The 25,938-nt window shown below is 46.7% G+C and overlaps 1 protein-coding gene across 1 annotated transcript in view; it reads left to right on the forward strand.

Moving 5' to 3' along the window:
* Positions 1 to 25,938, forward strand: part of NKD1 (NKD inhibitor of WNT signaling pathway 1) — a 101,032-nt gene that overhangs the window by 39,496 nt on the left and 35,598 nt on the right. The window contains exon 4 of the mRNA XM_080351756.1: positions 23,730 to 23,787. Within this exon, the coding sequence (XP_080207882.1) occupies positions 23,730 to 23,787 (58 nt within the window). The remainder of the gene's footprint in view (positions 1 to 23,729; positions 23,788 to 25,938) is intronic.

The raw sequence follows: 25,938 nt of genomic DNA on the forward strand, positions 1-25,938 counted from the left end.
GTTCTTTTTGAAATAAGCCGTAGTGGCAAGAGAGGCCTTCAGACAATCTGGAGGGGATATAAAGAATGTGCTTTGTTTATGCGGAGCAAAAATAATTGGGCTTTTCAGTGTCGGCCTGGAAGCCGCGTCTGCCATTTGTGGGACGTGGGTGCTGGAGGGAGCCCGCGGCCCTCGTGCAGCGCATCGGGATCCCGGCCCTTCTGCGGGGCCCTTTGTGCTGCCGGCTTTTCCGAGCAGCCCTGGAATGCCCCAAACACCTGCCAGATTTGCATATCAGTCCTGCCTGGCTGGAGCATCCAGTGCAGCGCTGGCACAGGAACTGTGGAGAAGCAGGGCGAGCGTTTTGATTGCGCGCCAGGGCCTGATACTGAAATAGGCAGCGGGACGGGATCCAGTAATTGTTGGCCTCTGATCAATGAAAACTGTCGTTAGGCCAGTAAATCGTCGGTATGTGGGCTTAGTTCTATATATCATCTTGGGGCTGGTGTCACCCTGACTCCAGGACGAGAACATTATCAACATGTCATCAAGTCTGCCGGGAGCTTTTTATTACTTTTTCTCCCTTTGATTTATATCCATTCTCGGATTTCACCCAGGTCAGGTTCGACAACACATGGGAGGGACGTTGAGGGGATTGTTTCTTTGGTGCAGAAATAGATTTGCCAGGCGGGTCTAGCAGGGACCCCCTTTCTCCTGCCCTGTGCACCCCAAACTGCTGCTGCTGGAGCGCTGGCCTGGCCCAACCCCCTCCCTCATTGCTAATTGCAGAGCCTTCATTATCTCTGTGAGACAACACCTGATGAGCTTTGGCCATGGCCACACACAAGGGTGGCACAACCGCAGCTTGAAAAACCTGCCGCTCTAGTTTGGGTTGAATGGTGAAGACTCTCTGGTGGGCATTAAGGATTCTGGCCATCGTTTTTGTTCGGCTTAAAACGATTCCGAGTCAATTAAGCCAAATAAAAATAAACCACACGAAATAAATGTCCTCACGGCTTTTTGCGCTTTAACTCAGTGTAAAGCTAAGGCTCCGGTTTAAACCCAGCACAGCTTTGCTTTGCAGACAAGCCCGTGACGCCGGAGCAGCTCCGGCAAAGCTCTCCTGTTGCCATTGGGAAATCAAATTAGTCCTGGCTGCAAAACCCGCAGCTTCCGTGGCTCTGGTTATATTTTTAAAAACAAGTGGATGGCTGGTCATTGCTATGTGTGGATGTGGGATAGCGTCATTTCTTCTTTAGGGTGATTTATTGTGAAATAACAACTTTTTCTGCAGAGGGAGATACGTTGTTAAAGCAGTAGCAGAGTAACCGCAATTCCGACAAAGGCCTAACTCTTCTTTAAAGGCAATCGTGGACATTCTTTGTGTTAAATTCTGGGCTTCCCTTTGGGCCGGAGGTGGAGAACTAAGTGGTATTTCTTCAGGAACTGTTTCCTTTGTTCCTGACCGTATCCTGTACTTTCAAGGCGCAGTAAGGTTATTTCTCAGCTTCTGCTCATGAGAATGATCAGTGTTTAAAAGTACGCGGTGTGTGCGTAGCATGAAGGTTTGAATTCCGTTTCTTTTGCATGCGAGTAATGACTGAAATCTGGAAAAGTTAATAGCAGAGAAGAATTTGGCCAGAAAATATGGCTGTGGTCTGTTGGCTTACAGAAGCCAGGCAGCGCGTTCGGCGTTAGCCCTGGGCCGGGGCGTTATACGCTGCTGCCTTCGGCAGACGGGCACGGGGAGCCCGGGCACGCTCAGGACTCCAGGCCCCGATTTTTCCCACGTTTAGCTGAACTTGAAATGTTCTGTTTAAAATAACTCCTCGTGGATTCCTTCTGTGTACGTAAGGCAGCTTTATTTAAAGGCAAAGTCAGATAAAGAGCTGCTGGTTGAGGTGGCTGGCTGGCTTTTCTGGAGACCTCTCATTCTAATGAGTAAATCCTCATTAAGGGACACTCTGTTTAAATCTGATCGTGGCCCCGTTTCAGCAGAGCACTCGGTGTTTGCTGAAGTAAGGCGGCGAGATTATTGGGATGCTTAAAGTTAAGCGAGTGCCGGGCCGGACTGGGATGTACATGAGCACAAGATTAGTTGCTACACAAGTACAGACCTTATTACTCAAAGTTAAATATTTTGAATTCTTTTTTAATCTTCTTAATGGGAAAGTGAGTAGGCTGCCTTGAAACTCCTTTCTTGCCAAACTCCGTTTCTGAAATCAAAGCTCACATTTGAGTTACATGACCACAGAAAGCGTTATAAACTAATAAACCTCTGAATTTGTTTACAGCCATGTAAACTGAAGAGCAGACAAACCAGCTTTAGATTTCTTTGTTCTTATTTTTCTGGAGAAAAAAAAGCAGAGAGGTATCTAAACAAGCTTTTGTGTGTTATCTCCAGCAACGTTATAAGAGAATTCACAGCATGAATTTGTGTATGCGTGTGATCATTGGCTTGAGCGTGCGGGCTTTAAAGCCTGGTACAAATTGTATTTGTTGGTGTTGCTTCTTGTCCTAAATTCTATCCAGAAAATGAGACCTTGAAGCTATGATAGTTTTCTGTTCCGTTTATTTATTTCTTTTTAAATCTTCTAAGTTTGTTACTCTTAAATGGAAAAAGACACCGAAGCGGAGGAGAAGGAGCTCTGCCCATCAAAACAGGCCTATGGAAATATCCTCTGCTAAAATAAGCAGAGCTTTATTGGGCACATTTAGGATTCGGTCAGGATGCGAAGGAGCACCCGACCCAGAACAAGCTCAGCAGCTGCACATTCTGCTTTGCAGGCATCGTGTAAGAGGCTCACAAAATTAAGCTGTTAACAGGGATTCTGCTGCCACATTACAATTGGAAAACGCTGGGTATGTGTAGTTACTTGCCGTAAAAGCAGAGAAACCTGAAATGAAACAGTGCGTTAATAGAACAGCGTGAGCAAATGGAGAATACCGCAGGCTCCAGTGGCAAAACCCAGATAGAGCCAGCCTGTGTGAAACACCTCAGGCTGTCCTGGGGCAGAGACCACCCATTTTTGAACTGGTGTGCTGAAACTACCGCAGCCACTCTGTTCTATGATCTAAACCAGGTTGTGTTCATGTTTCCTGAAGTCAAAAGCTCGTCCCGTGTTGACGCTCTCCTCCCAGGCTTCCTTCCAATGTCTGAGTCTACGATATTCATCCATTCGCATGGACCAGCAAGTTGTGCAGCGTGCTGTTCCGGCCCCTTTGGGCCTGGTCTGCGCAGCTCACGGGTCTGCAGCCGGTGGCTTTTTGGGGACACTGGCCTCCGAGCTGCTGCTTGGGCTCTGCTCTGCAAATAAGGTTCACAAGCAACATCTGAACATTGCATTTTTCCATAAACCTGGTGCAACTTTCAGGGCCTCTTCTTCCATCATGATATGTGTTTTCCCAGCCTGACTGTAGGTGCTTTTCTCACTCCTTGGGTTTTTCTTTTATTGGTTTTTTAGCATCCTTGTGGTTGCCTTTGGGTAGTGTCATTAGACACAGTTACTCCTTTCTGCCTCACACAGCACGTCTAGGGGGCTGTCTGCTGGAAGCTCTATGTACCAGCAGCCCTCGTGGAACCTTTGAGCATCTTTTGAGGTCCCTTCCAATCTCTGACATTCTGTGATGCTGTGACTGTTGTAACCCGGTTGTTCGGCGGGTGAGGAGCTGCCCGTCAGCAGGGCGACACTCCGCAGAAATGTGTTAAGATGGACGGGGAATTAATCTGCCTCTTTTTTCAACAGTATAGAGTTGTAGAAGAGCTTCGCTCACAGACACGATCCACAGAATTATATTCACGCCCAGTTTTCTCTTGAATTCTTGGTATTTTTTTTCAAGGCAGCTGTATGTACGTGTAAGGTGTCAATACCCAACTTTATCTTATGTATACACAATCCAATTCACTGACACGTTAAAGAAACATGTCTCACTGGGGCAGTGTGCTCAGTGTTTTGTGAAGCATCAGCCTGCAGCCTGTCTCATTCCATCAGCAAAGCGGTAGAATTTGGCCATTGTTTCTCAGCAGTCCCAGTCCCCCTGGATACCTGTCCCTGCATCGCACCCCATGTTGTCACAGTCCCAGCAGTTCGTTGTCACTGGGATGAGGCTGTTGGAGCTGCACTGGAAGGACACACAACCCGGGACGTGCTGGGAGCTGATGGGGAGACGCTGCAGGTACACGTGTGTGAGTGCCCGAGTGTGTGTGCGCATCCCAAAGCGAAGCCCTGGGACTCCGAACCCAGGAGTGTCCATAAGAGTCAGACCCAGGCCGTGGAACTGCCAGCAATGCCCATGGCTTTGGTCTCATCAGGTGTGACTTGTTTGCAGGCTCTGGCTCTGCAGCGGAGGAGATAAAGACACCTGGGCACGTTCCCTCTTGACAGCCATCCCACTTTCTTTCTGTCCGTAGCCCTAACGTCTTTGCCTTCATTTTATTTCAGTCTTCCTGAAGACTTTCGCTGCACAATCTAGTATATACCTTAGCCTAGGTTCTATCATCACTTTAAAATCTTTCCTATATGACCGTTTAGCTTTCTTGCCCTACTTTAAAATTTATTTTTAATAAGGGATAATGAACATTAGTATTAGTGTGATACGATATTTCATGTGCTGTTATTCAGTTGCGGACACCCTGTATCTTTTTTTTCATTGTTTTTAAGTGTTTGTTAGATGCTCGATCCTGCAAACTGTAAAATTGACTCATTTAAGTGGTCGGATTGGTTTCAAAAGGACTGTTCATTTACATCAGCTTTAGTGTTTGTGCAAACTTTTCCATGATTTTCATTGCATCTGTGCATCTGTTTTCCAGTCTTGTGTCACTGAGTCTTGCCTCTGACTTCTCCCAGCCTCAATGTCTTTTATGGGTTGTGTGGCTTTGTTTGTTTTAAAATTATATATATATATATATATAACTTCCCCTAGATTTCTTTCTTTATCTTCTGTCATTCTCACCATGCTGGTTCTGTGTGAAATTGCTTTGCTCCTTCAAAAGATGTTTGTTGGTAGTTTCTGGTAATAACTGTAAGGTAATAGAGCAAATAAAAGCAGATCAACAGCAGTTTGTTTGGGATGGAAGGCAATTGGGGTCTAAAGTGAGACCTGCCAGGTGTGATATATCATCTAGGGTGTCAGTGTGCAATGGAAACAAGGTCTCCTTCCATTAAAATCAATGGCAAAACTGTTGTTCTTCTTTTCCTCTTTCTCCCTCTCATAAATTTCTCTTCTATAATAGAAAGAGCAAGGCTGGATTTTATCCAAAGCAGGTAAATAGAGCCAAGTCTGCCAAGCTCTAAGGCTGGTGATGGTGCAGAACACTGACTTTGACGGTTCAGGTATTGCTGTCCTGGGTTCTTTAGGACCCGAAAGAAATGTAAGAAGTGAAGCAATTGTTCAGGGGTAAGTTGGTGAGAAGCTGTGCCTACCCCGCTTTAGTTACACCTGTCAGCTCCAGAATAATTCTTTGCACTTTGTATGAACCAAGCTGCCCCATAGAAGACTCGATTGAAATCAATAATGAGATAAGAAACCTTTCAGGCGATCTAAGCTTCGTCAGTCCGTGTGGGGAGAAGTGACCAATCTTCCGTCTGCTTTCCCTATAGAACACTGAAGGTTATGCGTTTGCAATATTGAATCTTATATTCTATGTCACTCTAACTCCAATCTGTATTTAGTTTGAAATGCCAGTGTATCTTTAAGTGGAGAGCAATAACCTTTCCATAACCTCTGCTGGGATTTATGAATAAATTTCTAACTGAAGGCAATACTTTATTTAGCTATTGTACATGGTTACAGCCCTGAGCTGGGTCCGCTGCTGACACCAGTGGCTGGGACAGCTGGACTAAATCTTAATAGCATCAGCAGGAAAGAGTGATCAAAGTTTCAGGTCATTTGCAGCCTTACGCTTCCTTCCTGTGTATCAGGAATTTCTTACTCTCTGCCTTCTTTCTCTTTTGTTTGCAGTGTTTTTCTTTATGGTCAAAGAGAAACTGTAGCCTCCCAAGAGCTAAAAGCAATAAAAAAAAATGAGGAAACTCTTCAGCGAGTAGCACCGGCAGATGACTGGTTAGATAATGAGGTTCATTAAACACGGCGCAAATAGTGCAAATGCCTTCGTCAGTCAAGTGGTCCTTCAGAAGGCTTTGGGGCCGGGCTGTTTCCTTTCATCAGCAGGGTTTGCGGAGGTGCGCTGCTGCGGGGAGCGCGGGCGCCCGCTGTCAGTGTGCCGAGCTGGGAAAGCGTGTCTGGGCAGGCTCCCAGCAGGCAGAGCACCGAGCTCCGCTTCGCAGGTGAAATGCGGTGGGAACTGAGGGAGAAAACCACTCTTAATAGAAGGCGGCCGACTGGGGAAGAGCAGTGGCAAAAATCCTCATTATTATTTGTTTCGTGATAGATGTCATCTTTTTCTCACTGCATAGTAAGAACCCTCTGAAGAAAGACAATGCACAATAAACTATAAGTTGGCTTTTTGCAGCCGCTCCTGCAGACACGTGGGATGCTCTAAGGACGCCTTGTTGTGAGGTGCTTCGCTCCACTGTGCATTTAGCAGGTGGAGCGACTGTCCGTGCGGACCCTCGGTGAGCACTCTGGGTGCTGCTGCGCTGGGTGGCTGCTCGCCGAACGTACCCGTGAGGAGTCCTCACGCTCTTAAGAGTCTTTTCAGGTTAAGTCTGGTAATTTAAAAGCAAAATCCCTGTTGTATGGCATTATAATTTTCACTGCGTGTCAAAATTGCTAGCTGTAATTGTTTCTTAGAAAAATGGTGCCTGTTTTTAACACAGGGTCATCAAAACGCCCACCACAGTACTGAGGCGGGATGCTGTCCCTGGTGTTGGTGCAATTGCTCCTGGTTGTATTACTGTGTATTTGCAGGCTGTAAGGTTTTTCTGGCAGGGCAGGGCCTCCCAGTCTAATACCTGTGCTGTCCCACTCGTGGTTACTGTGTCATTTGAAGTATTGGCTTATGCCCAAAAACATTTCTGTTCCCTGTAATGCAGTTAGAACCAAAATTTGTCCTCCCATTTCAGTTATTGAACAGACCATGGTCAAGTGTTGCTCATACTGAGATCCTTTGGCAAGATCTTTAATGCAGGTGTTTTAATACCCGCTTGCTGCTTCTGATGTTGTGGGTTGTGTTGGCCCCTGTGTGCACTCCTGGCCTTGTCATTTATTCGCCACAGAATAAAAAGGGTATAAAGCTACTGGAGAGTGTCCAGAGGAGGCCACAAGGTTGGTGAAGGTTTGGAGGGGAAGGTGTATGAGGAGCAGCTGAGCCCCTGGGTTTGCTCAGCTGGAGCAGAGCAGACTGAGCGCAGAGCTCATGGGCTGCAGGTTCCTCAGCAGGAGCAGGAGGGGCAGGGTGAGCTCTGCTCTGTGACAGTGACACAGCCCAGGGAACGGCAGCAGATGTGCCAGGGAGGGGCAGTGGGACATGAGGAAAAGGTTCTTCCCCAGAGGTGCTGGACACTGAACAGGCTCCCAGGGAGGTGTCACAGCCCAACATGACAGTGTTCAAGAAGAGACTGGACAACGTGCTCAGATATACAGTGTGAGCTGTGGGGTGTCCTGTGCAGGGACAGCAGTTGGACTCCATGAGCCTTGTGGGTCCTTCCAGCTCAGGACAGTCTATGATTTCTATGCTTCTAGCTTTCTAAAGAACAAAATCTCAAATGCAGACAGCAGCTGGACCCATCAGCCCGTGCACATGGCATGGTAATGGCTGTGGAGCACCTGGAGAAGTGACTGGACAGTCTCTAAGATCCCAAGAAGTTGATGGCTGCAAAATCCATCTTGTGCAGTCACCCTGTGCCGTCAGTGCCAAGCCCGGCAGCTGAGGTGCTTTGCCGTGGCCGCTTCCAGCGCGTGTTCCCAGTCACACGGAGCCGGGCAGCAGCGCCTGTGGCCGTACCTGTGCTCCCAGTACCGCTCTGGGGTGCTGGGGCGTGTGTGACCCTGCTGCTGGAAGCGCTGGCAGTGCCCATAGCGTGACTGCTCCGAAGGGTTTTATCCAGCAGCTTGGGTTTGGAGCAATGTTTTGGTGTTGGCTTTGAGCATGAACAGCTTCTTCAAATGATTCCTAGCCCTTATTGTAGAGATTCTTAAAGAAAAGTTTTCCTTTCAAGAGCCGATGTTACTGGTTCTTTTGAGTGCACCTCTTTGCAGAAATGGTTTTCATTCTCATCTGCTTCCCCCTGCCCTTTTTTGTTGTGTGGTTTGTTTCTTTGAGGTTTTTTTGTTTGTTTTTGCTGAGACCTTTTTTCCTCTGCAATTTGATTGATCCTCCTCCTTTCAATTCCGCACTGGCTGGCTGCGCGTGGAACCCCGCTTGGCTTTAGCTGAGACAAAATCGACTGCACACAATTTCCCTCTGACAGCTTGTACAAGAGCAAACATTTCCGAAGAGCTGAAAGTCTAGAAATTCAATCAGCGGAAAACCTACTGTGTGGAACAGCTTTGCTAGTGCTACAGCTCCCCGCTGGGTAGAAAAGCAATCCAGTTACAATAAATCCTTAAGAGTGGAGTCATTTGGGTAAAAGGAAAAACAAAAGCTGGTTTATACAAACTGATTGAAGTCAGACGTTTTGACTTCCCATTGAAAAAGGAGTCAAGGCCCAGGCTTGCTTGGTAATTTAAAGGGGAGATTGGCTCCTTTCATCTTTCTCTAGGGCAGGGTTGTTAATATTTTGCTTGTGGAAGAAATAGAAAGAGTTTTCAACTTAAGTTAAAGTATCTACTTTGATATCGATATGGATGCTATAGCTGGCTATCAAACGGGTTGGTGCTGAACGCTCCGGCGAGAGGTGAAGGCACAATTCTGTGTCCGGCCGCTCTGATGTTGTTCCAGTGCAGTCACACTAATGTGAAACTAGGGTAAAACCGGGATCAAAATCAAGGCTTGCATGTCGTGCCAGGACAGCTTGGGCAACAGTTTGTGCTGTGTTGCTGGTGTGTCATGAGCTTATGAAGCTGTTGATGCAATCGGGGCTGCCCGACAGGCTCTTCAGACTGAAGTTACCAGTTGTGCCTTGCGAGAGACAGCTGTTCTCTTTGTGTTCATTTTCTTTCATTCTTTAAGTACAACCAATTAAAAATTAGCAGCATTAAAAACACTTGACATTAAAATAACAATGTTAACTGAGGTGCCAGTAATGACTGTGATGAAATATTTATCCTAGTTTATATTTAAAAACTTAAATTAAGGTAGCTTGAGGTAATGAAATCTCCTTGTCATTTTCTTTAATAATTATTTGCACCGCTCCTCTTTGTATGCGTTTCATACTGGAGCACATTAAAAGGGCCAACAGACTTGGATTGAAAAATTAAGGCAACAATCTCTGTGAAGTCAAGTGAGCAAAGTAAACTGACTGGAAATGCTGAGGTTTCCTTCCTCCTTCAATGCCTTTCAGGTGTTTGCATAAGACTAGGTAAGACTTTTCTGGACAAATGTGGATTTTAAGACACTGCTGTCCCTTTCATAGGGTCAGTCAAGTCTGCCGCTCTGCACATAATCTGCACTCGGCTGTTATCCCCCCTCCCTCTCCTCCAAAGTGGGTCTGGTCCTCATGGAAAATGTTAAAGCTTATATAAACATGCTAAAGGATTTCCACTGGCCTTTCTGTTTAAATAAGATGTCATAAATTGCAGCAAATGAGAACAGAACTTTGCCACAAAGATGGAGTTAAATTGGTTTAAAGAAGAAAGTAAGGCGGGATGGTAGACTGGTAAGACTTAAAGCTCCCGTTTGTGTCCCTTGCTGGTCTCAGCCACATGAGGAAGCCGCTCTGGACCTCTGATGGAACTGCAGTACCCACAGTTTCTCCTCCGTCTCTCTCCCACAGTCTACGGGAAGAGATAGTGGTTGTTGATCCCAAGTGGTGCCGCTTGAGTCAAAGTGTTTTCAGAAGTCATGGAGTGGTGTTTTCTGTGCCACCTGTTTAAGGGGGGCTGTCCCCATCCCAGGGGAGCACGCTGAGGACTTGCTAGCCCTGCTCAAGTGCTCAGAACATGAAATGGTGCTCTTGACAACATCCCTTCTCCTGGGTTTGGTTGGCTTCTCTCAGCGCTGGTTTGGGCCTTTCTTGTTGTGTGTGAGGCCTGGTGCCAAGGCCAGCTTTTGTCAGACACACACGCCGTATCCGAAACCAAACAGAACATCATGCCTGGGGGTGGATCCCTGGTGTTTGGGGCTGATCTTGGAGTATCACAGAATCCCAGGATGTCAGGGGTTGAAGGGCCCTGGAAAGCTCATCCAGTGCAATCCCCCCATGGAGCAGGAACACCCAGATGAGGTTACACAGGAAGGTGTCCAGGCGGGTTGGAATGTCTGCACAGAAGGAGACTCCACAACCCCCTGGGCAGCCTGGGCCAGGCTCTGCCACCCTCACCCCAACAAGTTTCTTCTCATCTTTCAGTGGAACCTCCTGTGTTCCAGTTTGCACCCATTGCCCCTTGTCCTGTCACTGGTTGTCACCAGAAGAGCCTGGCTCCATCCTCCTGACACTGCCCCTTTCCATATTGATCCCCAGCAATGAGTCCCCCCTCAGTGTCCTCTTGTCCAGCTCCAGAGCCCCAGCTCCCTCAGCCTTTCCTCACACGGGAGATGCTCCACTCCCTTCAGCATCTTGGTGGCTGCGCTGGACTCTCTGCAGCAGTTCCCTGTCCTGCTGGAACTGAGGGGCCACAACTGGACACAAGAATCCAGGTGTGGTCTCCCCAGGGCAGAGCAGAGGGGCAGGAGAACCTCTCTGACCTGAGTACGTGCAACCTGGACCTGTGCACTCGGCTTTCTCTGGGCTTGGTCCGCACAAGAAGTGAACAAGAGCTGCTGCAGGTAGTGATGCTTGGTGGGGTCTTCTCCACTGCAAGCAACTGCTCATGGCAAGAAATAATCACACACACACAATCAGAAAACCATATATTTTCCCCAAAATAGTGAAAAACAGCCATAAAAGCCTTTCCAGGGCCTTTGGATGTCTCTGGGCCTCATTCTGCTCAGTTCAGGAGACAAAACCATACCAATGGCCCAATGTTCAGAGGTTTGCATGTTTACAGTGTCAGAGTTGCATCATCTGCTCCATCATGGCAGGCTGATGTGTGGTGAATTTGTGTGCACGTGTGGGTTTTTCTTGGTTTTGTTTGTTGTTCTGGGTGGTTTTTTGTTTTGTTTCATATTGGTTTGGGGTTTTTTGGGGGGCAGGGGGTGCTTGTTTGTTTGGTTTTGGTTTATTTTTCTCCTGTCTTTAGCACAGTTCCTATTTGTGAAGATCATACACATCTGAGAGATTTCCATCTAGAGCTTCAGGGGAACACAGTTGAAAATACATTGAAGCTAACTTTGACAGTTAAAAGAAGGAAAAGAAGAGTTTGGGAAAAATATAGATAATTTTAGTTGCTTTTAATTTGTCTGCTTGAGGTTGGAAAGGAGTTACGAGTTTCCAAGAGCAATCAATACTGCTGGACCCCTACTGTTGACACAGTTTGAAGGAGATACACTTGGAATGTTTTGTGCTCTGGCTTGTCTATAGGTTGGGTTTTCTCTTTGACTAATTCCAGCAAAAGTAACTTAGCCTGTTGAATGTAAATTTTCAATGTATAGAAACAGCTGAGGGAGTCCAACGAGGTTACTAAAAAGCTGGCTATCAGTTCCTCTGTAGTTTGTGTTTGAGTATGGAAAGCAGAGACACGGTATAAAGTCAGGAGTATTGATACAGGTGCAGATTTCTAAGTCTATTCAGGAGAAGCATCACCAGCTGTAGGAGGAACCTCAGATTGTAGTCGTGTTGCTGTTGATGTGAAGCCTCAGTTGTGTTGCTGTTGCGCTTCATCTTACACTACAGAAACTTCAGCTCTTGCTGCCAATAGCCACTATAAGCAACAGTTACAAAGTTTTTGATGGTTTGTCTTTTTTTTTTCCTTCTAATTATAATTTTCCTTTGCTACTTTTTCATCCTAAAGGCCAAATTATTTTGCTGTCACAAAATCACCGCAGTAGGGCTCAGTTGACACTAAAACCAGGCCGTCACTTTGATTTTCTATTGTGTATCTTGGGATTCTTTTTTATCCTCACCGTTCTGGTATACATGAGCCAGAAGGAGCGTGGGGTGCTCTCCACGATGGAAGATGCTGTTTGACAGCTGTGACAAACAGGGGCAGATCCCACCGGCTCTGCTCGGGATCCACGCGATGGATCCTCCTCCCGCTCCACACCTGCTGGTGTTGTGAGGAAACTCAGAGCCCAGATCTTCCAGGTGCGTGTTTACATCACTTGGGAACCTTTTCAATCTGTGGAATGGGATTTTACATCTTGTGGTTCCGTGCGTCTTGCCCTAAGGGCTCTGTGGGGGTTTCTACCTGCGTCTTGTCCCGTCTTCTCCCGACTTTCCACCTTGGCCCCGCTTTGTCCCTGTGGAAATCTCCAAGCCCAGGGGCTGGGTTTGGGTTACCTGAGCAGCTCTGCTCTCTGCTGAAGTTTCCTGCCACCCTGAACCGTGCTGGGTGACCTCAGCAATGTGGTATTTTACTTACAAAGCCACAAGGCTTGAGGACGCCTTCCTTGTTATTCCCTAGGGGAAATGATCCCTCCCCAAACAGGAGAGACAATGAGGAATCATTTTACAAAGAACCACACTTTATCCTGAACAAATGTAATGAAATATTTTAGCTCTGGTTTTCCTAAGCTGTTTACCAGTGTGTTTGGGGGAGAATTATCCTGCAGAGGTGTGCATGGCAAGAGAACAGCTCAAGTGGGGAGACTGGTGAGCTGCTGCAAGGGAAATCTTTACGTAGATGAAAATGGATGCAAAGTGTGGGGCTGGAAATGAACAGCAGTGAGAAACTAATAATTCCACACATGGTATATTTGAGGCATTCAGAAAAAGAGACCACGCGTTGTTGGTGCAGCAGAAGTGGGGCTGGCTGGCTTTGTGTCCTCCTTCTAAACCCCTGCAAGAAAAACAAGCAGAACACACCTGTTGGTCTAAATCCTTTAAAACTCTTTACATTTTAATGGTTAGATGAGAGATGCCTATGAGTGTGCAGTGGGACAGATTCCCCCTGTCACCCACCACCTCCCAGTATTTTTTCTCATTGTTTTGTGCGAAATCTGTCGTTCACTGGTGGGAGCTTTATACAGACTTTTACGGAATAACAACTGCAGCGGTGGATTTTGGGGAGTCTGTGCACAAGGAGGAGAAGGAATTGAACATCCTTGTGATAGTGTTTTCGCTGGGTTGGGTTTGCGTGCGGCCCGACGGAGGGCAGAGCGCTGCAGAGGTGCCGCCAGGTGCGCCCGCCGCGGCGCTGCCCTGTGATCACAGCCCAGGCCCCGCTGCCTGGGGGAATGGGCCTGCGTCAGGGATGAAAGAGTCCTGTGCAGTGATGCAATCCGATCCTCCTGCTGTGGAAATTGATGTCATCGCATTCTCGCCCTCCCCTCTTTTCTCAGCATCTCCCCACCGGCTCCCGGAGGGGAGGAGGATGCAGCTGTGTGCTGGGGCAGGAGACCTGCTACAAAAATTGATGAAGGGTCGCATCCTAGATGTAACCCTAGAAAACGGACCTGCCTAGCCTGAAAAATGCGGTCACCTGCTTTTGCTAAACGAGCAAATGCTGCTTCTCTGCAATCATGGCATTTGTGTCCTCCTGCATCTGTTGTAAGGCTGAATTAAAGTGCCCCGTGAATCAAGGAATCCCAGCACCGACGGCGTTAGATGTTTCATATTAGGGCTCTCGGTATCATTCCCGTTGACAGTCTCCATCGGTGCTGCTGTGCCCTGGCACGGTCCAGGCTTCTCAGGAATGCTGAACCCAGAGAACGCTGCACTTTGTCGCTGGGTGAGCCGGGCAACCTCGCTGGTGCTCCCCTCTGCTCCGCCATTTACATGGGGTTCGGTTTTATTTTTTCCTTAGGGAATTCTAGGCTCAACTGAATTTGTTCTGTGTTTTGCCGAAGAAAGAGCTTGTTAAAGAATTCCCCGATGACTTTGAAGTGAACTATTTATTTTCTCTCAAGGGTTATTCAGTGTAGCCATTTGCCCGCTCTTCTCTGTTTTTTCACCCCAGTGTTTCCTGAGCTACAAGCATTCTTGGAATATATTAGTTGTAATGAGTTATGTGGGCATCAAAAGTTTTCTTTGAAACTATATGGCATCAACATCTGTTAGCTCTTAGAGAGCAGAGATGCAGACAAAGGGGCTGATGGGGGGAGGGAGGAAAAAGATATTAAATTCTGGAGTATGAAGGCTCCATCTCAAAGGCTCAGGGGGAGGGGAAGGGGAAATCTGCTGGATGCCGTGGCTTTGATGTGGTCGTCTGGCCCTGGGGTGCCTTTTTATGGGAATGTGCGTGGCAGACGATCACGCACGCCTGTCCTGCCCGCCCTTCCCTGCCTGTCCTCCCTGCCCTTCCCTTCCCTGCCTGTCCTGGCCACCCTTCCCAGCTTCTCCTGCCTTTCCCTTCCCTGCCTTGCCTTTCCCTTCCCTGCCTTGCCTTTCCCTTCCCTGCCTTGCCTTTCCCTTCCCTGCCTTGCCTTTCCCTTCCCTGCCTTGCCTTTCCCTTCCCTGCCTTTCCCTTCCCTGCCCTCTCCTGCCTGCCCTTCCCTGCCTGGCCTTCTCTGCTTGTCCTGCTTGCCCTGCCCTGCTTGTCGTGCCCTTCCCTTCCCTGCCCTTCCCTTCCCTGCCTGTCCTGCCTGCCCTTCCCAGCTTCTCCTGCCTTTCCCTTCCCTGCCCTCTCCTGCCTGCCTTTCCCTGCCTGTCCTGCCTGCCCTCTCCTGCCCTGCCCTTCCCTGCCCTTCCCTGCCCTTCCCTGCCCTTCCCTGCCCTTCCCTGCCCTTCCCTGCCCTTCCCTGCCCTTCCCTTCCCTGCCCTGCCCTGCCCTGCCCTTCCCTTCCCTGCCCTGCCCTGCCCTGCCCTTCCCTTCCCTGCCCTGCCCTGCCCTTCCCTTCCCTGCCCTGCCCTGCCCTGCCCTTCCCTTCCCTTCCCCTGCCCTGCCTTTCCCTGCCCTGCCTTTCCCTGCCCTGCCCTTCCCTGCCCTGCCCTTCCCTGCCCTTCCCTGCCCTGCCCTTCCCTTCCCTGCCCTTCCCTGCCCTTCCCTTCCCTTCCCTTCCCTGCCTGCCCTTCCCTGTCCTGCCCTTCCCTGTCCTGCCCTTCCCTGCCTGTCCTCCCTGCCCTGTCCTTCCCTTCCCTTCCCTGCCCTGCCCTGCCCATCCCTGCCCTTCCCTTCCCTACCTGCCCGTCCCTGCCTGTCCTGCCCTTCCCTTCCCTTCCCTGCCCATCCCTGCCTGTCCTCCCTGCCCTGCCCTTCCCTGCTGTTCCCTGCCCGTCCTGCCCACCCAAGCGCTCCCCCCCAGCCCCCAGCAGAAATCCCGCCACAACCCTTGTTGCTACAGCGACATTTTCAAGGAAAACGCGGTGCACTCAGTTTTCAGCTGCTGAGGTGGGGAATCAAAATTCCTGGTAATAGACGTAACTCTTAAGGAAAAGAGTTTAGCAGTGAACTTTTAATTTGCTTGTAATCCTCCTGACCCTGCGGGTCAACGTGCAACTGTTCATCTAAGTCGGGTTTTTAAATGGTGTGTGTCTGTGGGCTTTTATTGCCTGTAATTAAAAAACATGTGTCTGTTTCTCCGTGCGCAGCATCAATCAGCGTTCAGACGTGATCGCTGGTGCTGTTCTACTTCCAGGAATGTGCGGGGAAGGGTTCTGCTTTTTCTTTTATCTTTTTCTGCAGTTTCACAGTGTTTGTCCGACATGCCAGGGAGCAGAGAAGAGCACGAGAAACCTCTGTGTCTGTCTTTCCCTCTCGTTGGCTCCGTCTGTAGCCATAATGCTGGTGGCATTGTGCTTCACTGTGACTTCCTGGCCCATTAAACCCCTGACCAGTTAGAAAATGATTAGTTGACATACCTGGGCTTTGGGGACAAAGAGGTGGTTTAAAAAGGAATGTGAACCATCTGTTTTGCCAGCACCTCCTGTTGACAGATTTATGGATCAACATTGGCATATGTGGCCAGGGTCACACACCTGTGCTTCCTAACAAGGTGATATTATTGAGCAGGTTATGTTTTCGTCCTGAGGATTCCGAGCTCTTTGCAAAGGTGGGCATCGAGAATTCCGTTTTACAGTTGAAAAACGACGGCTCGGAGAGATTTAAGTGGCTTTCCCTGCACCACACAGTGAGTCTGTGGTGGAGCAGTTATTGAATCCAGGTTTCCTCCAGCTGCATAAATATACGTCATCCATTAGCAGGAAAAGACTTAGAGCCATAAACATACTCGAGGAGCATTGATTATCATTCTAGGCGAGCTTTCAGCCCTTGTGCTGTATGAAAACCTACCCCATGTAGGAAGACTCAGGCTATTAGCACGAGGAAGGTTCAGAATTCACTGTGTTAAAACTGTAATGATCCCTGAAGTCGGTGAAAAGAGTAGCCTTGATTTCAGCGGTCACGTCTTAAATGAGGGAGTTATTGTGCAGTCAGGCTCCGCGTCGCTTTCTGTGTGCGTGTTTCCCAACACGTGCCTGGGTAACATCACCTCAGTGCACTTCGGTCTGTGTGTTAAAGAGTTTCTTGGTAACCAAATCTGTCATGAAAGGAAGCTGAACAGAAAATCAGATTTATTACATAGCTATGCCCGTCTGTGTGCTGTGGTGAGAAAGCAATTTGGAGGAGTCACTGAGCTTCTGCAGGCTGGAAATTTGAAGATTTGTCATCTTTAATTCACGTCCTTAGACTTGTTCATCAGTATAATCTATGTTGAAGATAAGATCTTGGAGGACGTGGGACAATTGATATTTCAATCAGCAAAGAGGTTAGAGGATACCTTCAGGAACAAAGTAAGGTAAACAGCTGAATCGCAGGATGGTTTGGGTTGGAGTGACCTCCCTAGCTCCCCCAGTGCCCCCCTGTCATGAGCAGGGACACCTTCACCAGCTCAGGTTGCTCAGAGCCCTGTTTGGTTGGGTGGTTTTTTGTGTGGGTGGGTGGTTGGTTGGTTTTGTTGGCCTGTCTCTGTCTTCACAGTGTTTTACGCACAGACCGGTGGATACGGTTGCAGTGATTTCCAACACCACTAGCATACAGATACAATTGGGAGTTACTGCTCATGGAGCAGAGGCAGCCGAACTGAATGTATTTGTGCACTTCACCATCATAGTTTTTGAGTTTTGGTGTGAGCTTTGCGCGAAGGTACCAAAGGATGAATTTCAATATCTGTTGGGTGACAACACCCGTTGTGATCTGCTCCCTCAGTTAGACACACCCTAACGCTGGACATAGAGGCCATCAGGGCAGATAAAGGCAGTGAAATCCTAAACCACAGCAGCTAAACCCACCCAAGATCATCTACCAGAGACCTTGGAGGAGAAATCTGTTTTCTTAACAACTCTACCTGCTGGGATTATGTTATGAAGAAATTTTATCTGAGACAAGCTGCCACGCATGGTGGAGGAAGAAAAACCCATCTGTAATGCACCACTGAGCGCTGGGTTCTTATTTCAGAGAAAGAAAACATTGTAGAAGTTGAGCTTGCTGCTCCTGCTTAACAAACTGCATTATTGCAGTCGCAATATGTATGTTAATGCTGGTCTAAAAGTTAGTCGCCTTGACTTCTGCTCCAAGTGAGAGCTGCTTTGCACATTCTTTACAGAAAGTTGAATTCTGGTGAGTTATCTTTACTATTAAATTGTCTGGAATGACAAACTTGAAAAGTAAAACCTCATGGTTGCAGAGAAGGAAAGGTAAAATATGCTGTAGGAGAAACAATATTAGGCTTAAACTAAGGCACGCATGTATATCGCTCTATAGTGCTTTTCTATATGGGATGTGCTTTACTTCTTAGTTGTATTTGCCTGGTTTCAGATGTGGAGTACAGACTTTCTCTGTGTAAGGGTGTGCAGTTGCTTATGAACAGGGAAGGAAAAGAAGCTCTTGTCCTCAATAGGACACTGTAATACAGCAGCAAATGGTTTATTTGAACAGCCTTACGAGGGGGATCTTCAAGCATTTTTGGAAGAGAATATTAACATTAAGGCTTAACTTCCAAGTGCAGAGGAAACCAAATACACACCCGAAACGCATTCTTAGCTTTTGCCTGTAAGTAGTGATCACACAAAACTGTGTGCACAAACATCCACTTAAATGTATATTGGACTGCATGCATTTGTGTGCAAACCTAGCCTAGGAAAATGTTATCTCCAAATATGTCCGACTACAAGCAATTAAAATTGTTATTTATTTAGTTAATTTTTGAGTTGTACGCTTGGCTGTGAAGCTGTATTTGTGAAGTGATGATCACCTCGGATACCTGAACACCTGCTCTCACCTGCCTTATCCTAAAATAAGTGATGCTGGTGTGAATAGATTTTCTAGTAGTGAAGACTGGGCTTGATCATAGTTACACACGGCTGTGTTTCTAGCCCAGGAGGAATTTCAGGCACCCAAAGGGGAGCTACGTTCCTCCCATCAGTTTTTTTTTTCAAGAAAGTCTTTCACCTCTTTCTCTTCAAGTCTTTACAAGATTAAAAATGAAGTGAAACAACAATAACGAGCGCCTTGGCGTTTGGTTGGCTTTCCTTGAAACACCTTCAAGAGTCTCGGTTTTCAAAGTGTGCTCAGGACTCGCCGTATGAAAATCCAACTTGTTCTGGAAGTTTGTTTCCTGGAGGGGAGACTGAAGCTTTGGGAATAGCCGCCGACAGAGCCCTCACGGCCTCCGCCTCTCCAGCCTCTGCTTCTTGGGGTTGTTTTGTGTCTCCATCAAGAATGGAAGCTTGTGGCACAACAGCTACTTAAAAACCATTATAAAATCTGTTCCACGAGATATAGCAGAGTTAGTACAGATCCCTTGCAGTCCTGTTGTGAAACACGTTTCTTCAACTTTGCTCTGTCCAAAAATACTGGAGCTTTATTGCATCAATATGGGAATACGGAGAGAAAAAAATGCGTTTCAGTCAGATGGATAAAAATAGGGAGGAAAGTTCTCTTGGTTGATAATTTGTCATTTTGCGTGTGTTTTACTTGGGGAGAGTGGTGGCTATGATACCTTGATAAGAACTTCACTAAAACGGGATATGTGTGCATATTTTCTGCCAAAAATGTGGAAAATGGAGTATCTTAAGGCTAAATCAAACGATTTTAGTGAGGTGTGTGAAGGAGGAGAGGTAAAGGAACTTGTTTCCACTTGAGAAGATCAACACCTTTTAGAAAAATGTTAATTAACCCAATGTTGACTGCGGTGTCATACAAGGAGTAGCGGCATCCAGACTTCACAAATGTGCTTGTTAGCCTGACAACCTACTGAAATCAAAGGTTATCCCGCTGGGTTTGTGTTCTGTGGTGCTGGGTATCATGAGGAGCAGTGTAAAAAGGGACAGGAGGGAACAGCCCCACTGGTGACTGGGATCACGGGGATCGGTGGGCACGGGTGCTGCGAGGGGGCTGGGACACAAATACAGCCTGTGGAGCCTGCAAGGTGACAACAAGGAGCTCAGCCGCAATGTAGAAGCGGGAAGGGAACCAGTGAAGGCACGGGAGGGATAAAGCCATGCGGGAGGAACGATGGGTGAGGATGTGATCGCAGTGTTTTCCGAGAGCTGGTGAAAAAGCAGTAGTGGAAACCCCAGAGCTTGGCCTTCGGTCTCCAGACACTCGTATCCATAAGAAAATATGGTTCCCAGGGAGTTAGAATTCATCAGAGTCTGACTGCACAGCAAACGTGGGGAGCGAGTGACAATGGCCTGGACTGTGAGGGCAACAAAGATGATTAAAGATGCTGCAGGGAGTGGAGCATCTCCCGTGTGAGGAAAGGCTGAGGGAGCTGGGGCTCTGGAGCTGGACAAGAGGACACTGAGGGGGGACTCATTGCTGGGGATCAATATGGAAAGGGTGAGTGTCAGGAGGATGGAGCCAGGCTCTGCTGGTGACAACCAGGGACAGGACAAGGGGCAATGGGTGCAAACTGGAACACAGGAGGTTCCACTGAAAGATGAGAAGAAACTTGTTGGGGTGAGGGTGTCAGAGCCTGGCCCAGGCTGCCCAGGGGGTTGTGGAGTCTCCTTCTGTGCAGACATTCCAACCCGCCTGGACACCTTCCTGTGTAACCTCATCTGGGTGTTCCTGCTCCATGGGGGGATTGCACTGGATGAGCTTTCCAGGGCCCTTCAACCCCTAACATGCTGGGATTCCGTGAACCAGCTGAAGAGAAGCCCGGGGGTGTGGGAGCTCTCACAGGTTGTTTTTCTTCCAGGAGTTTCACTAATTAACTCTTCTCTCCACTCCCACCCTGTTCAATGTGCGCTGAGCACAGCAGCACCACTCAGGACGGGGTCTATGGGACGCAAGGCCAGCCCGACAGATGTTCAGGGTTCGACCAGATGTTTGAGCCCAAAACTCAGTCATTCTGGGTGATTTCTGTTGGTGTCCAACAGAGGCCAATGTAGCGAGCTGGGAAATTCCCAGTGAGGTAGAGACACTCTGATGTGTTCCTGTTCAGCAGCCTACAGAAATGACATGCTGGAGTAATCCTTCTGCCTAAATATCGCTTTTCTTTATTCTTTCAAATGCTCGCTGCCCTCATTTATAGTGTATCACCGGGTACATCTGTTTCATGACTCAGTGTTCCAGTTTGCAAACGCAGCGCTGTGATCTAAAGCCCCGTGTCAGGACAGTGATGTACAGCCACCTCTGGCCGATGTGCCGCTGCTTTTGCTCCGTGGGGCAGAAGAGCTGCTGCTGTTCCTCTTCTGCCTGATGGCCTTTGTGCCCCAACACGCTCTCCCCAGCCTCAAATACTCTGACCTGGCTGTAGCGTTTGCCTCCCACTAACATTTCTTGAGCTGCAAGTTGTCTTTTACACATTTACCCATTTCTTTTGCTCTAGTCCCTTTTCTGAATTCGGGTCTCTGGGGGCAGCTGCACTATTTTGGTCACATTAAAGCAATTCAAACAGGTTACTGGGAGGATACTCTGTTATGCAGTACAAGCTGAAGTCCGAATTGTTGTATCTGACGCTTTGCTTGCCTTTTGTACTTCTCCGTTGAGTGGGCGTTTATGTACAGAATCCTTCTCTCAAGCAGGTGCATTTTGCTATTAATTCAGGTTGTGACATCTGTCTCAGTGATGCTAAAAACATTCAGGTAACTCTCTTGCAGTTACTTTGACAGAAGAGTTAATGATGATAAGATGAACAATATAGTTTCTTTGCTTTCTTTTTCCATCTTAGAGCTGCCCACACCTTTCACAGATACACATCTGTCATAGATAATCATGTCATAATGTTACACACAGAGGAACACCTTTGAATGGGAGCTGAGGAATTCTGCTTAAATGTGTCACTAACATGTTCAGTTTCAGGATGGATCGTCAATTTACGTGCTACTTAAAAGTTATATTGTGGTTCAGCATCATAAAAACACTTTCTAGAATGTTGTAATTTATCATAATTTGGTTTAAGGCAGAAACACTTATTAGAAATTTGCTTCCATTAAGTTACTACTTTCACTTAAATAACTAGGAGCTAGAGAAGGAGCGGAACTTGACTAGAATATAAAACATATTTACTTAAGACCCATGTAGTGATTAAAAGTGAGAAAACAAGGAAGCTAGCGTAATGAATTTTAATGCTTCACTCTGCTGTTTCACACATCTGGCTCCCACTCTTCCATGGAGTTACCTGAAGGTGCATTGTCCATCAACAAACGTGTGCTCATTTGTCAGTGGAGTCTTGAAAACTTATGAAAATTAATGACGCGTGGGTTTTGTAGAGGGTGTGATCATTGAGGTCATTTTAACAGGCACAGCCAGGTGTGCTGCTGGCTTCGATAAATCATTGAGAGATAAAGGCTGCCAGCTGTGTGGTGTGCTCCTTAGAGCAGCATCACCAGTAAGACCGACCTACTCATTGATTATTTGCTGCTCAGCTTAACAGGAAATGTATTTTTTTCCAAGAGAGCAGAAGTGAGCAAGAACTGAGCTTAGTAAAACAGGCAGACAAAGCGGTTATTAAATATTTAGTGTTGTGGGAGTGAGCAGAGGTGCCACATGTGCCTGTGTGGTCACTTGTTTGTGTCTCATGATCTGCGCTCGGAGCCTTGTGCAAAATGGTGACATGGGGAAATCTGATCAAACAAAAGTAAAGTCACTTTTAGAAGGCCCTGGAAAGACCATCTTCTGGCAGAAATATGATGAATCGTGCCAACATTTAATGGCTTCTTTCCATTTCTTCCATAATTTGAAAGGTAATGATTGATATTGATCAGCACTTGCTCAAAAAAAGAGACCTTTTTTACTGGAACAAAGCCTCGGGGAAACAGAATAGGTTTTGTGACTTGCTGCTTGGAAAGCTGGCAGCAGAACGACGGCTTTTCCAGCAGCTGTGCTCTGCACAGTCCTCGCGTTCCGGGCCGGGTTACCAGCGCTTCTCAGAGCCGTCCAACCTGGGACTTCAGTTCAGGGGATCTGCTCACGAACAGAACAGTGTTTTCAGGGTCTGTGGGCTCACTATCCATTGGTGTTTGTGACAGCTAATTCTTAAGTTGCTGTTGCAGAAATTGATACGGAGGAATTCCTCAGATATGCTTCTGTGGCTTAGTTACTTTCTGATAACTAATCTCAAAGAATAACATTTGGGCATGTGGGAGGCAGGCAAGAATCTCTGACAGCTTTTTCGAGAAAAAGAGGTGGACTGCTTCTCTCATGATAAATTGGCTTAACAATAAAGCTAACGAATGCACCCAGACATTAGTTTTCGCTGCTGGTTCCCTCATCTTGTGCGAACGGTACTGTCACCTTCCGCTGGGACGCTGGTGCTGCGGTGGCGGCTCTGGGCTGGTTCTGCAGGTGAAGTTAAACGGCCGTGAGCACAGCACGCCAGCTTTTTAGGGCCATATCCTTCTTTATCACCGTAACTATCATCGGTGGCAGAGAGTGTTTGTGGAGAAGCCAGATTCTGGTGTGGGGTCGGTGGCGTTCAAGTGATGCTGGAGCCTGTGGAGTGAAAGGCAGAAGGTGACACATGAGGGTACCTGTCACTGCCGTGGTTGGTGAGGGTGGGGATGGAGTGGAAGGGACAGCTCCTAAGAGTAAAAATGCTCTTCGGGTTCTTTATAAGTGGGATTAGCTCCAAAACCCACTGGTGCCTTTTATTGCTACTTCAGCACCATTAGAGAAATGGGTTTTGGGTCTGAGATAAGATAATCTGCGTATCTATGGCATCGGCTTCTGTATTGCGCTAGACATACTGGGGCTGACGAAATCTCATTAATTTGGGGACCGAGGGATCAGGCAGCTCTCCAGAGTCTGGTATCTGCTTTTCTTGGGTGACCTCTGGCAGATGAAAGTTTTCTGTTTGTTGGTGGAACCAAGTGATAACATTCCTCTGTGGGTAGCAAAGGGCTTATTTCTCCTTTATTGCTTCCAGTTGGGGTTTTTTTATCTTGCTTGATTGACAGAATGGTGAAATGCTAAATATTAATCTACTTTGTAAAAGGATTTGAATATGAACAGTTCTTTTTTCCTTCCTCTGTACAATCTATTCATCTCCATTCAATTTTTTGTCCTAAAGTATGTCCAGAGCATTATAAAATAACACTAAATGCATTGACTGCAACTAATAAAGTGATTGACTTCTTTCCTGGAAAACGATTTCTGTGCTCCCGTTAGTGTTTAAATTAATCCTAGCCATAATAAATGCATATTCTAAAGATCATAACACTTTGTATATAGTATATTTGTCATTAATATCTGTTTCTTTTTAACAGGATTTATCTGGGGAAGGCTACAGAGATTCTATTGGTGATGAACACTTTCATCTAGAAGGTATTTAAAGAATACATTTTTTTAGTTAATATTAAGGAATATTGGAGTGAATCAGTGAACAAGTCAGTGTGAGAATGCATATATGGGAGTGGAGTTCTTGATATACCGATTTGTCATTTGCCTGGAAAATTGTTAAGCTGGGAATAGGAATAGAATTGCTGTTGCCTGAGATAACTTGTTCTTTCCAGGGCTCACCCTGTCCCTTGTGCTGAAGGAACCTCAGAATCTCTGGGCAATGCTGTCGTGTAACAAGTGTTTGCATGGGCTGTCTGGTAGCTTTGTATTGCAGGCTAGCAGAAACAAGATGCCCAGCTTATTTAGAGCAATGGACACTGTCAAGCTTCACTTGGAAATTTCTGTCCTTTTATCATCCAGTCATTTGTTTCTGGTGGAGGAGATGTGAAATGTGGTAATATACTGTGCTTCTTGGATGCCATGTTTCTGCCATGTCTGTAGTCGTACAAAGAATGTTCCCTCACGTGTGCCTGTAACACGGGGGCTCCATTTCAGCTGGTGCTTGTGGGCTACTGGTAAACACTAAAGCAAGATTCACTTGCCATGATGGAGTCAGTGTTTGTTAAAAGTGTCCCAGTATTTAACTCCACCGCAGTTTTCCTTTCTGCTCATAGCAGGACATGGGTGGGTTTTTAATCTCCAGAATTATATGGGAATCTACTTAACATGGGATATTAAATGTCAGCAAGGTGAATAATTTCATTTTTCTCATTCTACCCTGCATCTGGTTATTTCTTACTTTGTTGTGTAGAATTGTCTTGCATAGCAAATATAATACCCCATATATAATATTTCCAAACTAGTCAGCGGCGGATTTGTTTTTAGTGTCAAACCTTTTAGGCAGTTTTGCGCTATTCCTTCTGATGCATCTCGTTCCTGATGAGTAGTGAAGACAAGATCTGCAGATCTCCATTGCTGGGGCTCTAAAATCTCCAGGCTGTGCTTCCCCTGCTGGGGACGGGGCAACCTCTGCCCTCTTGAATGGGATATCGAAAATCATCTTAAATCTTGTTCTGATAAGCATTGTGTTAAAGCAGGATGCTTTCACCCTTTTTGTATAACTTGGTACTTTTTGCCGGCTTGTTTTTTTGGATGATTGTGATAGTACTAGCATAACATTGTGATCTTGGCATAAAGTGAAACTGGAACATGACTTGAGACCTTTATGTGGCACAGCTTGAACCCTGTGTGGTTAGGCACAAGGTGCCACTGTCGTAGCTCTTTTCTGCATAGAGATGTTTTGTGTGGAAATGTAATTAGTTTTCTAGAAAATACATTAATCTCCCAATCTAAAATAGTTGTCCTGCCTTTACTTTGCTACCTCACAATCTCTACATATGTACTGGTATAACACATATATGTTGCATGATCATACATCCATGTGTCATAAGATAACCGGGATGTCACTGATAACTGGTTCCAGAGGCAAGGAGCTGTGACAAACTAAAACATGGTTGGTTGGACTAAGCTCATAGAGCCCATGAACGGCAAAACAAAGACTTGAACCCAGCTCTACCAAGTACCAGGCAAGTGTCTAATCCAAACTATATTCTTTCTTCATAAATACACAGTAGGGATGGAAAAAAATGAGAAAGAAACATTTCTCAGATTTGCAAAAAGCACAGCAGGTGCCACAGTTGTTCTGGGTGAGGGGAAAGTTGTAGCCTTCATACTCTGAGACTTTGTTGGAGAATAAATCTGAGCTCTTTAGAAGGCTCTCACTGAAAAGACAAAGTGGCAATAAGAGAAATAATTGAATTCTTTATTTTGTTTTACATAGCCAAGTTCATTACCTTTTTTTTTCTCCTTCTCTTTTTTCCCCCTCTTAGCCGTCTGAGCAGTGCAGATAAAAAGAACTCTCTTTGCTGGATTTAACTTCTGTGTTGTTATGTAAAGCTTGATCAAATCCTTTCGTCTTAACAGACTTAACTGGCCAACAGCAAAAGGCTCGGGATTCTGGGATTAAGATTGTGTTCGGTAAGAGGACTGGTGCATTAGTGCTTTCTTTGAACTACAGAAAGAACAAAGTAAACATCAAAAGCATTAAGCCATGAGAGCGGATTGTTGACTCAATGTTGCTGCTTGGCAAAGGTTAGAACTCAATAGTGGTGACTCTGTTTACCGAGTGCTGTGCAG

Source organism: Nesoenas mayeri, assembly GCF_963082525.1.
Source record: "Nesoenas mayeri genome assembly, chromosome: 12".
Taxonomy (NCBI): domain Eukaryota; kingdom Metazoa; phylum Chordata; class Aves; order Columbiformes; family Columbidae; genus Nesoenas; species Nesoenas mayeri.